At 38.0% G+C, this 14,773-nt stretch overlaps 2 protein-coding genes across 3 annotated transcripts in view; one reads left to right on the top strand and one right to left on the bottom strand.

Moving 5' to 3' along the window:
* The window catches only part of LOC142341263 (uncharacterized), a 336,105-nt gene that overhangs the window by 155,462 nt on the left and 165,870 nt on the right, over nucleotides 1-14,773 (bottom strand). The gene's annotated exons all lie outside the window — the stretch shown is intronic.
* The window catches only part of LOC142341579 (putative ATP-dependent RNA helicase Pl10), a 68,766-nt gene that overhangs the window by 47,351 nt on the left and 6,642 nt on the right, over nucleotides 1-14,773 (top strand). For both annotated transcript variants that reach the window (XM_075392629.1, XM_075392628.1), the window contains exon 11: nucleotides 558-732. In XM_075392629.1, the coding sequence (XP_075248744.1) occupies nucleotides 558-732 (175 nt within the window). The remainder of the gene's footprint in view (nucleotides 1-557; nucleotides 733-14,773) is intronic.

Below are 14,773 nucleotides of genomic sequence, written 5' to 3'. Positions count from 1 at the left end.
ATTCTCGGTACGATTTTTTATAAATCTTGCCGTACTTTTACGTTTGCTAGGCGTTGCAGTTTTTTTTTCGACCTTTTTCTCAAGTGTTGCCCCTCAGTCCTATTGTTTAATTTTATATTTAATAAATGTTTTGTCTATTAGGATTTAATTAATTTGTCTTTAGGCTGAATTGATTTATCAGGAAGATTCTGAAGCTTTGAGTTGTTTCTGGTTGTGTTGCGGCAAAAGTTTTCTCTTAACTTTGACTTTTATGACTCTTGACTCATGTTCAAAGTTTTAGATAACGGATTTCGAACAACTTTTTGTGACAGCAGCTTATGCACATATTGCCTCGAAGAGGGTATCGGAGAAAGACGAATGGGTAACTAACGTCTGCAGGAGACAGGGTTTTCTCAGGGTTGACCGTCTCAGGCAGCTCGACTTGACTCAAAAATCCTTTTGATAGCTAGAAGCTTTATATGATTCTGCTTATTCATATCCATCACCCTCATCAAGGGTTCGGGCTTGCTTAAGAGTTAGTGTTTAGGGAAGAAATCAGATATATTTTTGGTGTGCAGGTTTGGCAACATCCTTATTCAATGAGAAGAACATGAACATAGTGCGGGACTTGGTGGACCTTCTGAAGGAGGCGAAACAGGACTGCCCTGAATGGCTGCAGGCAATGGCAGTTGAGAAGCAAAGAGCCAACTATTTCAAGAATCAGAACAATCGACGAGGAGGTGGAGGCAACAGGTGAGAAACATTGGCATTTATTAATGGCCGCGTCAGCAATTTCAGACGGCTATTATAGCGCTCCTAATTTTTACGACTCGCAGAGGAGTATTGGAGAAGTCCTTTTTTTCATCAATTTCATTTGAGTGATTTTTGAAGCGGGAAATGAAACTCGTGAAAAAATTTGGAGTGATTTTGGTGCTGAACAAAAGTGAAGAGCGGAGCGAAAAGAGAGTGATTTTTGTTCATACCGCTGTTTTTGAGAGAGCGAGAAATTGATGTGTGAAAGAATTTTCTCCAAGCGAGCGAATTTTTTTGTTCACGTGCGGCTTTTTTGCAACTTTGATGGTTATGAGCTTTGATTATGATATTGTATTAGTTTTAGGCTCGTTTTGATAGGAATTGAAGCTCTCAAGTAGTTAATTTGAGTTTAATGCTAATTTGGAGGTTTTTGATCAGTTTTGCTGATTTTTAGACGAAATTTAATGATTTTTTGCCTGTTTTTTTTTTGTTTTTGATTTGAATAGAAGCTTGTTACTTAGTAATTTTTCAGATACCAATTGGCTAAAGTTTTTTAAATAAATCATTTTTTCTTAGAAAAATTGACAAATTTTAAACCATTTTTCTTATTTTTTTGTAGTTTTTTTTAACCTTAGACAAGTTTCTTAGCCTATTATGACTTGCCCATTTTTTGCGAGCTTTTTATTGCTCTAACTGCAAAGGAACTCTATTTGGCTTTATGTTTCCTGGTACTATTAAAAAAAGTCATTAAGTTTTTCTAGTTTTTTTTTTCAATTTGTTTTTGGTTTTTGAATGAATGCCTTTTCTATTCTTCCTTTATTTTTATGGCATTTGTGGAGGTTTAGGGTTCACAATAGTGGTTCTAGTTGTTTAATAATAAGCATGGTTACTTTTTTCGTTCGAGTCGTTTCCGGAATTCTTCCGGCTATGTTTTTTTTACTTCGTCTAACAGATTTTTGTTTCGTCTTACCCTGACTTTCATGACTTTGATGACTTTTCATGACTTTGAGCTTTCAAAACGGGATAAACAGGTAAAGCTCAGCGGGCAGCAAGTTTCATTAGAGGCCCTTAGCTGCGTTTGGTAGTCCTTCAAGTACTTAGAGTGGTGAAGTTACTGGGAACTTACCTCACTTAAAAAATGACTTCTGAAATCACTTAATGAACTTTAAATTTTATGACAATTTAGTAGATAAAGATCAATAGTGTGCATCTAAGTATTGCCAAGCGTGTTTCCCTAATTCTTGAGTATTAGAGTCTTGAGTTTATGGTTTCGAATATCATTTTTGAAAAAGCTCCCTTAGGGATTTTTCCTTATATAGCGCATGTGTCTCATAAAAATGACAGACCGGATCTAACCCAAAAAGTCTAGTGGTCTATTAAAGGACTGGTAGTCAATCTGTCTATCGTTTTTTAGTTGCTTCAAATCCATGGAAGGCCTGAAGCGTCTATCGCGGCTATTTTTCGGCAATCTGCTGGCTATGTTAATATAATAGAGGAGATTATAATTCCGTCCTATTGTTTTTCTCGCATGTTTTAATATCTAATTTAGCTGCATGAAACTAATAGTTTCTGCAACAGATTTTGGCAATTAATTTTTTTCGACTGTTTTTAGAGCAGTGAAACGAAGTAGAGCGTAACCCGTATTGACGAAATTGTTTAATTGCTCTCAAAGGAGGTTTGTAGCAATGATATTAGTCCTGGTGGTCTCTTGTCAAATCAGCTTTTCCTCATTCATTCATTCGATCTTTTTGTAACTGACTCGCATGTCAGGTCATTTTTCACTCTTATTGTATCGTGTTTTTGTTCATTCGCGTGAATATTTTTTGGTGAGTTACCTCTCCGAATGACTTTTCCTCTCGGATCAATTTTGCTTACTTTATGCGGAGGAGTTAGGCCAATTGAAGAATTCTTAATCTAATTAAAGGTTATTTGAGCGCGGCTTTAAAGTGATTAAATTTGAATCAGTTATCGACGTCAGAGCAGTAAAAACCAATTCTTTTTCAAAAACTACGCACTAATTTTTAAAGATGCTTATTAGTGATTAATAGCCGCGAAGCGTTGCGACTATTATCGGGGACATTGTGGTTTTTTTAAATTCGTCGTCTTCATCGATGATTCTTGCTACCTGACTTCTTGCAATTTTCTATTTCAATTTCAGTGAGCTTTTCTTCAATTTCTGCTTTTTTGTCAATTGCGTGACTTACCTCCTTCAAAAAAATGACTTCTGAACTTGCTTAATAAACTTTAAATTTTCTGAACATTTACAACTTAAAGATCAATAGTGTGCATCTAAGTATTGCCAAGCGTGTTTTCCCTAATTCTTGAGTATTAGTGTCTTGAGTTTTGATTTCAAATATTAATTTCGAAAAAGCTCCATTGGGGCCTTTTCCTTATAGAGCGTATATGTCTCATAAAAATGACTGTCTGAATTAACCAAAAATTAGTGGTCTTTTAAAGGACTGCTGGTCAGTCTTTTTTTTAGTTGTTTCATTTCATTGAAGGCCAGAAGAGTCTATCGCGGCTATTTTCCAGCAATCTGCCGGCTATGTAAGTGTTAAGCGTTATTATTCGGAGCAATTATTGAGTATAATTGTCATTTTACAAGGACTTATAATAGTTATTTCATTTTGCGATTTTTGGGGATACATTTTGAATACAATTAGCTAGTAATAGCCTTTATTTGAGAGGTTCGAATCCGTGTTTTATCTATTTATTGCCCTGTATTTAAATAACTTTTACTAAGCTTTCTCTTTCAATTTAGTAATCCGTTTTAGAGACATATTCAAAGAGTAATAAATTCTACTACAATTCATGGAAGTCTCAAGACTAGTTTTCAACGGGTTCTCAGGCTGGTTCTCGGGTGTTGTGCTGATTATTAACTCATTGGTCCTTCGTAAATTTGTACTGATCTTCAAGTTGATCATTTTTCGGCATTTGTACGTTCCCTGATGTTGATTAATTACATATACATTTCCGTATAAGCACCTAATTTATCCGCATGATTACGTCAACAACTACATGACTTTTCTTTACAGTGTTTACCGATTATACATATTCATCTTCATCGAACTTTAAAAGGTAAAAAATAATTTTCGGGTACGCAATATGTTTATCAGTAATCCGTCATTCTGCTGCAGTTCAATAAACTTCAACAAATTACGGGTGAGTCCTAAATCGAAGTAGAGACCAATTATGGCCTTGAAAATATTTAATTTTGAACCAATTTTTAGTAATTATTAAGGTATATTTAGGTCTTTTTTAGTGAAATCTTCACTAGCTATGAGTCACGAAATAGTTGCGTGACAAAAATTCGTAGAAATTTGTTTTTGTTCAGAGGAAATATTTTGTTAGATAAGATTTTAACCATACGTGTTTTACTGCACCCAACAAAATGATTTTTGAATCCAAAATTTAATCAAAACAGTACCATGTCAGAGTCAAGTGTGAAAAGAGAGTCTCCAATGACAAGGCTTCTGCGAGGCAAATTGACTAATAAATATCTTTTTTTTCATGCTAAATTTTTTTCCGTGGTTAGATGAAATTTCTCGATAACCTTGCCGGCCCATGTCTTCATCTTTTGCTATAACTTAGATTTTTCGACCAAATTTGAGTTTTCTCCAGTTAAGTTAATAACTGTTTTTCCAGCAAAGTTTGCTAGGACAATTTAGTTTGCTGAGGTTGCTGGTTAGGACTGGTTTCTAAGTTGAAAGCAAAATTTCTGAGGCTTTGAGACCAGAACTGCGTCGCCGTTTTTTAGTTTTTACTTAAACGTATTACATAGACGTTTGTCGGAGCTCAAAAGAGGTCTTGTTCAAGCCAAATTTTTTTTTGATTTTCTTTACTTGCTCTCAAACGAAGTTTCTGGTAATGTTATTAGTCCTGTGGTCTTCTTATGCAAATTTTTGATCGGAATTAACACTTCTAGACCGGCGGGCATTAAGTGGCACCGCTGCTTTTTCAGAGCCAGCACCTTAATAATCTCTAAGCATGCGATTCATCAATACTGTTTTGAGCAGACAGTTTCATGGTGTGAAGGGTGGTTCTTAATCTTGAAATTATGATCTCCTCAGTCAACTCCCCACTCGGTAACGCCCCTACACTTCTCCTGTCCACCCTCATCCACCTGAGAATTTGGAATTTGGCCCGCCCTCTTCCAGCCCTCTAAACCCTAGACCATCACTCGAGCCCCTTTCCCCGAATGCTTGACCACCCCCCCTACTCCATTATCCCCATAATGTTAGCGTTGCTAAACCCAGCTGGTTACTACCGGAGCCAGCCACTCACCTGTCGTTTGAGAACAATTTGCCCGACTTTAGTTGTTTTTTAGGTATTTGTATTGGTAATACCCGCTTGAACACTGAAGTGGAGGACTTTTCAAGTAGCCGCCGTCAGCCTCTCAACGGCTAATATTTGGGTGCTCTACCTCTTAGCTTTACCTCTCCTTCACGTTTTTCGTTTTACATTCAGCCACGACTTTGACGTTTGACTCCTGACTTACTCACTCCCTATTTACACTGAATGGATTTTAGAGACTGGATAAGCCGATAAGGCATGGTCATTAGGTTGCAGTGCATTAGGTTATCAAAGGTAATTGGAGCGGTTGCTAGCTTGCATTAGTATGAAGCGCCGTCTTTGAATTAAGTATAATTTTGTAGTCTAACCAAAACTGCACACTAAATTTGAACACTTTTTTACACATGGAAAATGTCGATTTCGTTATCTTGTTTTGTCTAAAAGCCGCAAAGTGATGGCGGCTATTATTGGGGACATTGTGGTTTTTTTAGTTCGTTGTCTCCATCGATGATTCTTACGACCTGACGTCTTGATATTGTCTTTTTCAATGACTTCTACTGGCAGTTAAAATTTGTGTGTGACTTCATTTCTGCTTTTAGGTCAATTGGGTGACCTACCTCACTCAAAAAAGTGACTTCTAAACTCACTTATGGAACTTTAAATTTTATGAACATTTACTAGTTAAAGATCAATAATGTGCATTTAAATAGTGCCAAACTTATATGTCCTAATTCTTGGGTATTAGATGAGTTTTTGATTTTGAATATCAATTTTGAAAAAGATCTTCTAGGGCTTTTTTTCCTTATAGACCGTATGTGTCAAAATTGACAGTCCGAATCTAACCCAAAAAGTCTAGTGGTCTGTTAAAGGACTGGTGGTCGATCTGTCTATCTTATTTCTTTAGTTGATAATGTTTTTGACTTCTCTAGGATAGTTTCTTTTTCTCTCATTCTGTTAAAATTGAGAGACAGCAGTTGCTCAACAATGCAATTCAAAATGAATACAATCAGCATCAAAAAACGAAATCAGAAATTGAAACTGGATAAACCCATAAAGCCCAATTTTAGATGCCCGTTACTCGAATTTTGTTCTTAGTTTCCATCTCTAATGTTTATTGGTATTGATACTAGAGCATGTGTGGTCTCATTACGGAGAAGGAGTATGTTCAGCTCCAAAACGGCTATCAAAATAGTTCGCACTTTGAAATTGTTTGTACAAAAATCATTTTGTCTCACTAGTTTATCTTCTTTCAATCCCAATCTTGGTTATGGGAATCAACAGCGGCTATTTTCCGGCATTTTGCCGGGTATGTTTTCAATTAATGGAAGGCCAGAAACGTCTATTGCGGCTATTTTCCGGCGATCTGATGCTTATGTTTACTGTTTCAATCCCGATGTGCATTAAGCGGGTCAACGGAGGCTGTTTTCCAGCAGTTTGTCGGATTTGTTTATATTGGCTCAGGAACCTGTTTTCGGTCAAATAAATTGGGAGCTTATTTTTAATATATCGATAAAAAGCTCCAAAATTACCACTGGTATCAAAGGCACAATCTGTGTTATGATATGGCGTCGGTGTTTAATTTTGTTCTCTCTACATTTTAGGTTTGGTTATGGAAAGAAGTTTTAATGCACTTTTAGAGTCTACTGTGTAATTGATTCTCCTTTTTTCCGGGCTAACTGCTGGACACTAAGTTGGGCCCATTTTAACGTTCTATTCAAATTTGACAGCTTTCGCAATAGATTTTAATGTTTGAATGATTACTGACTCTAGAATGACGTTGGTAACGATTATATTATTCCTGTTGGTCTTTCTTTTTTGTTTTAAGCGATTCTTCGTACTACCAAATTTTGTCTGATAATTTTTACTTTTGACCATTTGACTTTTCGTCCTCATGAAAGGGATAAAATGATCCCTGAGGGAGTTAGGTATCAGCAATTCTCTTTACTACCCTCTTAAGTTTACGAATCACCAAAGCTGCCGAAAACTCAGGGTTTTTAGGGGCATTTTGTCTTGCGGTGTAGACCCCCATGCTCGACTTGACTCCTCTTGAGAACCCCTAATCCACTCAACGCTCGATTTATGCACTCCTTTTTCGGTCTATTTTAAGAAAAGTTCTATCAGTTTCTATCTTCTTTTTTTGCTTTCTGGTTCAATCTCGATGTGCGTCAACGCAGGCTATTTTCCGGCGATTTGTCGGCTGTGTTCATTTCTGTCAAGCTTTTGGAAGTTTTGTTATTTAAGTTTTTCAGTTTTAGCGGAAACAATTTTTTAGTGCTTGCGCGTGCGTTAATAACTAGAATTTAGCGGCATAAAACGGTGTTTTGAGGAGCTGAGTTTCAAGAAATTTAACAAATTTTTTATCAATTATCTTTTTTAAAACCTTTTTGTTTTTTTGTTGTTTATATTTAACCATGTTTTAGCTGTCCTTTAAGTTCATTGTTTTCAAAACTTTTTATATCTAAGAGTTTTTTCTAAAGCTTACTTTTGTTTGAGTAAATTTGGTCTATTTAACAATCTTCGCATTTCTTTGATTGCTCTCAAACGAAGTTTGTAGCAATTATATTAGTCCTGCCGGTCTTTTTTGTGCAATTTTTCGCTTGGCCGATTTTGCTTCTTACTCATTTGACTTCTGACCCATTCGTCCTCAAAAACGGGATAAACAGGTAGCGCCCAGCGGTTGTTATGTGCTCTTAGAGCCTTTCAGCTCACTAGTTTCCAAGTAAGTATGCCTTTCACAGAAACTATATGGGAGACTTATACTTATGGTATGAAGGGCGGCTCTTAGAGTTTGACCCCGACCCCATTCCCCACCCCTGCAAATCGTTCATGCCGTAAGGGCCCCATGCAAGCAAAGACCGCCCTCGCACCTTTGCCTCCTACGCTGTTACCACCCACCCCACTGTTGCCCCCAAACATCCCCCGATGCATTCCCCACGCTGCGGTCACCTTGCGCCCCTTCAATTATACTAAAGCTAGCCTCACTATACCGTGGCTAGCTACCGACGAAGTCGTTGAGAGCAATTGGCCCGACGTTAGTCGGTTACATTTTTTATTTTGTCACGTTGGTCGAGTTCAAGTGGTCCAGTAAACCCTTTTTATCTTTGAAATTCGGGTCTTGCAACCGGTATTACAACTTGGCTCTCAGGCCATAAATTGCGGTAGGACCACACTTGAAGTATCGCTTGCTAATTTCAACTTTTGTTTATTGTTTCTGCGTGTCAATTATAGGTCATGTTTGAATGTTTATTGACTCTCAAACGACGTTTGTAACGATTATTATTCCTGTTTGTTTGTCTTTTTTATGCGGTTCTTTGTACTGCCAAATTTTGTCTGATTGTTTTTACATTTGACTTTTCGTCCTCAGAAAAGGGATAAAATGATAAAAACCCTGAGGGAGTTAGGTATCTGAGCCATTCACTTTACTACCCTCATAAGTTTACGAATCACCAAACCTGCCGAAAACTCAGGGTTTTAGGGGCATTTTGTCTTGCGGTGTAGAACCCCATGCTCGACTTGACTCCTCTTGAGAACCCCTAATCCACTCAACGCTCGATTTATGCTTTCCCTTTTCGGTCTATTTTAAGAAAAGGTATATCAGTTTCTATCTTCTTTTTTTTGCTTTCTGGTTCAATCTCGATGTGCGTCAACGCAGGCTATTTTCCGGCGATTTGTCGGCTCTGTTCATTTTTGTCAAGCTTTTGGATGTTTTGTTATTTAAGTTTTTCAAATTCAGCGGAAACAATTTTTTTAATGCTTGCGCGTGCGTTAATGACTAGAATTTAGCGGCATAAAACGGTGTTTTGAGGAGTTGAGTTTCAAGAAATTTAACAAATTTTTAGTAATTATCTTTTTTAAAACTTTTTTGTTTTTTTGTTGTTTATATTTAACCATGTTTTAGCTGTCCTCTAAGTTCGTTGTTTTCAAAACTTTTTATTTCTAAGAGTTTTTTTGAAGCTTACTTTTGTTTGAATAAATCTGGTCTATTTAACAATGTTCGCATTTCTTTAATTGCTCTCAAACGAAGTTTGTAGCGATTATATAAGTCTTGCCGGTCTTTTTTGTGCGATTTTTCGCTTGGCCGATTTTTCTTCTGACCCATTTGACTTTTCGTCCTCAAAAACGAGATAAACAGGTAGCACCCAGCGGTTGTTATGTGCTCTTAAAGCCTTTCAGCTCACTAGTTTCCACGTAAGTATGCCTTCCACAGAAACTATTTTGGAGACTTCTACTTATGGTGTCAAGGGCGGTTCTTAGAGTTTGACCCCCACCCCCAATCCCCACCCCTACAAATCGTTTATGCCGTTAGGGCCCCATGCAGGCAAAAACCGCCTTCGCACCTTCCCCTCCTCCACTGTTGCCACCCACCCCACTGTTGCCGACCATCATCCCCCGATGCACCTCCCCCGGCTGCGGTCACCTTGCGCCTCTTCAATTATACTGAAACTAGCCTCTCTATGCCGTGGATAGCTACTGAAGAAGTCGTTGAGAGCAATTAGCCCGACGTTAGTCGGTTATCTTTTTTTTGTCACGTTGGTTTTTATTGAGTTCAAGTGGTCCAGTAAACCCTTTTTATCTTTGGCATTCGGGTCTTGCAACCGGTATTACAACTTGGCTCTCAAGCCATAAATTTCGGGAGGAACACACTTGAAGTATTGCTTGCTAATTTCAACTTTTGTTTGTTGTTTCTGCCTGTCGATAACAGGTCATGTTTGAACGTTTTTTTTTACTCTCAAAGGACGTTTGTAACGATTATATTATTCCTGTTTGTCTGTCTTTTTTATGCGATTCTTTGTACTACCAAATTTTGTCTGATTGTTTTTACATTTGACCATTTGACTTTTCGTCCTCATAAAAGGGATAAAATGATAAATCCCTGAGGGAGTTAGGTATCTGAGCAGTTCTCTTAGATCTTGACTTCCCTCTAAATTAAGAATCACCAAAGTTTCTATCTTCTTTTTTTTGCTGTCTGGTTCAATCTCGATGTGCCTCAACGCAGGCTATTTTCCGGCGATTTGTCGGCTCTGTTCATTTTTGTCAAGCTTTTGGATGTTTTGTTATTTAAGTTTTTCAGTTTTAGCGGAAACAATTTTTTTAATGCTTGCGCGTGCGTTAATGACTAGAATTTAGCGGCATAAAACGGTGTTTTGAGGAGTTGAGTTTCAAGAAATTTAACAAATTTTTAGTAATTATCTTTTTTAAAACTTTTTTGTTTTTTTGTTGTTTATATTTAACCATGTTTTAGCTGTCCTCTAAGTTCGTTGTTTTCAAAACTTTTTATTTCTAAGAGTTTTTTTAAAGCTTACTTTTGTTTGAGTAAATCTGGTCTATTTAACAATGTTCGCATTTCTTTAATTGCTCTCAAACGAAGTTTGTAGCGATTATATAAGTCTTGCCGGTCTTTTTTGTGCGATTTTTTGCTTGGCCGATTTTTCTTCTGACCCATTTGACTTTTCGTCCTCAAAAACGAGATAAACAGGTAGCACCCAGCGGTAATGTGCGCTCTTAAAGCCTTTCAGCTCACTAGTTTCCACGTAAGTATGCCTTCCACAGAAACTATTTTGGAGACTTCTACTTATGGTGTCAAGGGCGGTTCTTAGAGTTTGACCCCCAATCCCCACCCCTACAAATCGTTTATGCCGTTAGGGCCCCATGCAGGCAAAAACCGCCTTCGCACCTTCCCCTCCTCCACTGTTGCCACCCACCCCACTGTTGCCGACCATCATCCCCCGATGCACCTCCCCCGGCTGCGGTCACCTTGCGCCTCTTCAATTATACTGAAACTAGCCTCTCTATGCCGTGGATAGCTACTGAAGAAGTCGTTGAGAGCAATTAGCCCGACGTTAGTCGGTTATCTTTTTTTTTGTCACGTTGGTTTTTATTGAGTTCAAGTGGTCCAGTAAACCCTTTTTATCTTTGGCATTCGGGTCTTGCAACCGGTATTACAACTTGGCTCTCAAGCCATAAATTTCGGGAGGAACACACTTGAAGTATTGCTTGCTAATTTCAACTTTTGTTTGTTGTTTCTGCCTGTCGATAACAGGTCATGTTTGAACGTTTTTTTTTACTCTCAAAGGACGTTTGTAACGATTATATTATTCCTGTTTGTCTGTCTTTTTTATGCGATTCGTTGTACTACCAAATTTTGTCTGATTGTTTTTACATTTGACCATTTGACTTTTCGTCCTCATAAAAGGGATAAAATGATAAATCCCTGAGGGAGTTAGGTATCTGAGCAGTTCTCTTAGATCTTGACTTCCCTCTAAATTAAGAATCACCAAAGTTTCTATCTTCTTTTTTTGCTGTCTGGTTCAATCTCGATGTGCCTCAACGCAGGCTATTTTCCGGCGATTTGTCGGCTCTGTTCATTTTTGTCAAGCTTTTGGATGTTTTGTTATTTAAGTTTTTCAGTTTTAGCGGAAACAATTTTTTAATGCTTGCGCGTGCGTTAATGACTAGAATTTAGCGGCATAAAACGGTGTTTTGAGGAGTTGAGTTTCAAGAAATTTAATAAATTTTTAGTAATTATCTTTTTTAAAACTTTTTTGTTTTTTTGTTGTTTATATTTAACCATGTTTTAGCTGTCCTCTAAGTTCGTTGTTTTCAAAACTTTTTATTTCTAAGAGTTTTTTTAAAGCTTACTTTTGTTTGAATAAATCTGGTCTATTTAACAATGTTCGCATTTCTTTAATTGCTCTCAAACGAAGTTTGTAGCGATTATATAAGTCTTGCCGGTCTTTTTTGTGCGATTTTTCGCTTGGCCGATTTTTCTTCTGACCCATTTGACTTTTCGTCCTCAAAAACGAGATAAACAGGTAGCACCCAGCGGTAATGTGCGCTCTTAAAGCCTTTCAGCTCACTAGTTTCCACGTAAGTATGCCTTCCACAGAAACTATTTTGGAAACTTCTACTTATGGTGTCAAGGGCGGTTCTTAGAGTTTGACCCCCACCCCCAATCCCCACCCCTACAAATCGTTTATGCCGTTAGGGCCCCATGCAGGCAAAAACCGCCTTCGCACCTTCCCCTCCTCCACTGTTGCCACCCACCCCACTGTTGCCGACCATCATCCCCCGATGCACCTCCCCCGGCTGCGGTCACCTTGCGCCTCTTCAATTATACTGAAACTAGCCTCTCTATGCCGTGGATAGCTACTGAAGAAGTCGTTGAGAGCAATTAGCCCGACGTTAGTCGGTTATCTTTTTTTTGTCACGTTGGTTTTTATTGAGTTCAAGTGGTCCAGTAAACCCTTTTTATCTTTGGCATTCGGGTCTTGCAACCGGTATTACAACTTGGCTCTCAAGCCATAAATTTCGGGAGGAACACACTTGAAGTATTGCTTGCTAATTTCAACTTTTGTTTGTTGTTTCTGCCTGTCGATAACAGGTCATGTTTGAACGTTTTTTTTTACTCTCAAAGGACGTTTGTAACGATTATATTATTCCTGTTTGTCTGTCTTTTTTATGCGATTCGTTGTACTACCAAATTTTGTCTGATTGTTTTTACATTTGACCATTTGACTTTTCGTCCTCATAAAAGGGATAAAATGATAAATCCCTGAGGGAGTTAGGTATCTGAGCAGTTCTCTTAGATCTTGACTTCCCTCTAAATTAAGAATCACCAAAGTTTCTATCTTCTTTTTTTTGCTGTCTGGTTCAATCTCGATGTGCCTCAACGCAGGCTATTTTCCGGCGATTTGTCGGCTCTGTTCATTTTTGTCAAGCTTTTGGATGTTTTGTTATTTAAGTTTTTCAGTTTTAGCGGAAACAATTTTTTTAATGCTTGCGCGTGCGTTAATGACTAGAATTTAGCGGCATAAAACGGTGTTTTGAGGAGTTGAGTTTCAAGAAATTTAACAAATTTTTAGTAATTATCTTTTTTAAAACTTTTTTGTTTTTTTGTTGTTTATATTTAACCATGTTTTAGCTGTCCTCTAAGTTCGTTGTTTTCAAAACTTTTTATTTCTAAGAGTTTTTTTAAAGCTTACTTTTGTTTGAATAAATCTGGTCTATTTAACAATGTTCGCATTTCTTTAATTGCTCTCAAACGAAGTTTGTAGCGATTATATAAGTCTTGCCGGTCTTTTTGTGCGATTTTTCGCTTGGCCGATTTTTCTTCTGACCCATTTGACTTTTCGTCCTCAAAAACGAGATAAACAGGTAACACCCAGCGGTAATGTGCGCTCTTAAAGCCTTTCAGCTCACTAGTTTCCACGTAATTATGCCTTCCACAGAAACTATTTTGGAGACTTCTACTTATGGTGTCAAGGGCGGTTCTTAGAGTTTGACCCCCACCCCCAATCCCCACCCCTACAAATCGTTTATGCCGTTAGGGCCCCATGCAGGCAAAAACCGCCTTCGCACCTTCCCCTCCTCCACTGTTGCCACCCACCCCACTGTTGCCGACCATCATCCCCCGATGCACCTCCCCCGGCTGCGGTCACCTTGCGCCTCTTCAATTATACTGAAACTAGCCTCTCTATGCCGTGGATAGCTACTGAAGAAGTCGTTGAGAGCAATTAGCCCGACGTTAGTCGGTTATCTTTTTTTGTCACGTTGGTTTTTATTGAGTTCAAGTGGTCCAGTAAACCCTTTTTATCTTTGGCATTCGGGTCTTGCAACCGGTATTACAACTTGGCTCTCAAGCCATAAATTTCGGGAGGAACACACTTGAAGTATTGCTTGCTAATTTCAACTTTTGTTTGTTGTTTCTGCCTGTCGATAACAGGTCATGTTTGAACGTTTTTTTTTACTCTCAAAGGACGTTTGTAACGATTATATTATTCCTGTTTGTCTGTCTTTTTTATGCGATTCGTTGTACTACCAAATTTTGTCTGATTGTTTTTACATTTGACCATTTGACTTTTCGTCCCCATAAAAGGGATAAAATGATAAATCCCTGAGGGAGTTAGGTATCTGAGCAGTTCTCTTAGATCTTGACTTCCCTCTAAATTAAGAATCACCAAAGTTTCTATCTTCTTTTTTTGCTGTCTGGTTCAATCTCGATGTGCCTCAACGCAGGCTATTTTCCGGCGATTTGTCGGCTCTGTTCATTTTTGTCAAGCTTTTGGATGTTTTGTTATTTAAGTTTTTCAGTTTTAGCGGAAACAATTTTTTTAATGCTTGCGCGTGCGTTAATGACTAGAATTTAGCGGCATAAAACGGTGTTTTGAGGAGTTGAGTTTCAAGAAATTTAACAAATTTTTAGTAATTATCTTTTTTAAAACTTTTTTGTTTTTTTGTTGTTTATATTTAACCATGTTTTAGCTGTCCTCTAAGTTCGTTGTTTTCAAAACTTTTTATTTCTAAGAGTTTTTTTAAAGCTTACTTTTGTTTGAATAAATCTGGTCTATTTAACAATGTTCGCATTTCTTTAATTGCTCTCAAACGAAGTTTGTAGCGATTATATAAGTCTTGCCGGTCTTTTTTGTGCGATTTTTTGCTTGGCCGATTTTTCTTCTGACCCATTTGACTTTTCGTCCTCAAAAACGAGATAAACAGGTAGCACCCAGCGGTAATGTGCGCTCTTAAAGCCTTTCAGCTCACTAGTTTCCACGTAAGTATGCCTTCCACAGAAACTATTTTGGAGACTTCTACTTATGGTGTCAAGGGCGGTTCTTAGAGTTTGACCCCCACCCCCAATCCCCACCCCTACAAATCGTTTATGCCGTTAGGGCCCCATGCAGGCAACAACCGCCTTCGCACCTTCCCCTCCTCCACTGTTGCCACCCACCCCACTGTTGCCGACCATCAT

The sequence above is a fragment of the Convolutriloba macropyga genome, chromosome 6, assembly GCF_964194025.1.
Source record: "Convolutriloba macropyga chromosome 6, txConMacr16.3, whole genome shotgun sequence".
Taxonomy (NCBI): Eukaryota; Metazoa; Xenacoelomorpha; order Acoela; family Convolutidae; genus Convolutriloba; species Convolutriloba macropyga.
This window is presented reverse-complemented; position numbering and strand designations above follow the sequence as displayed.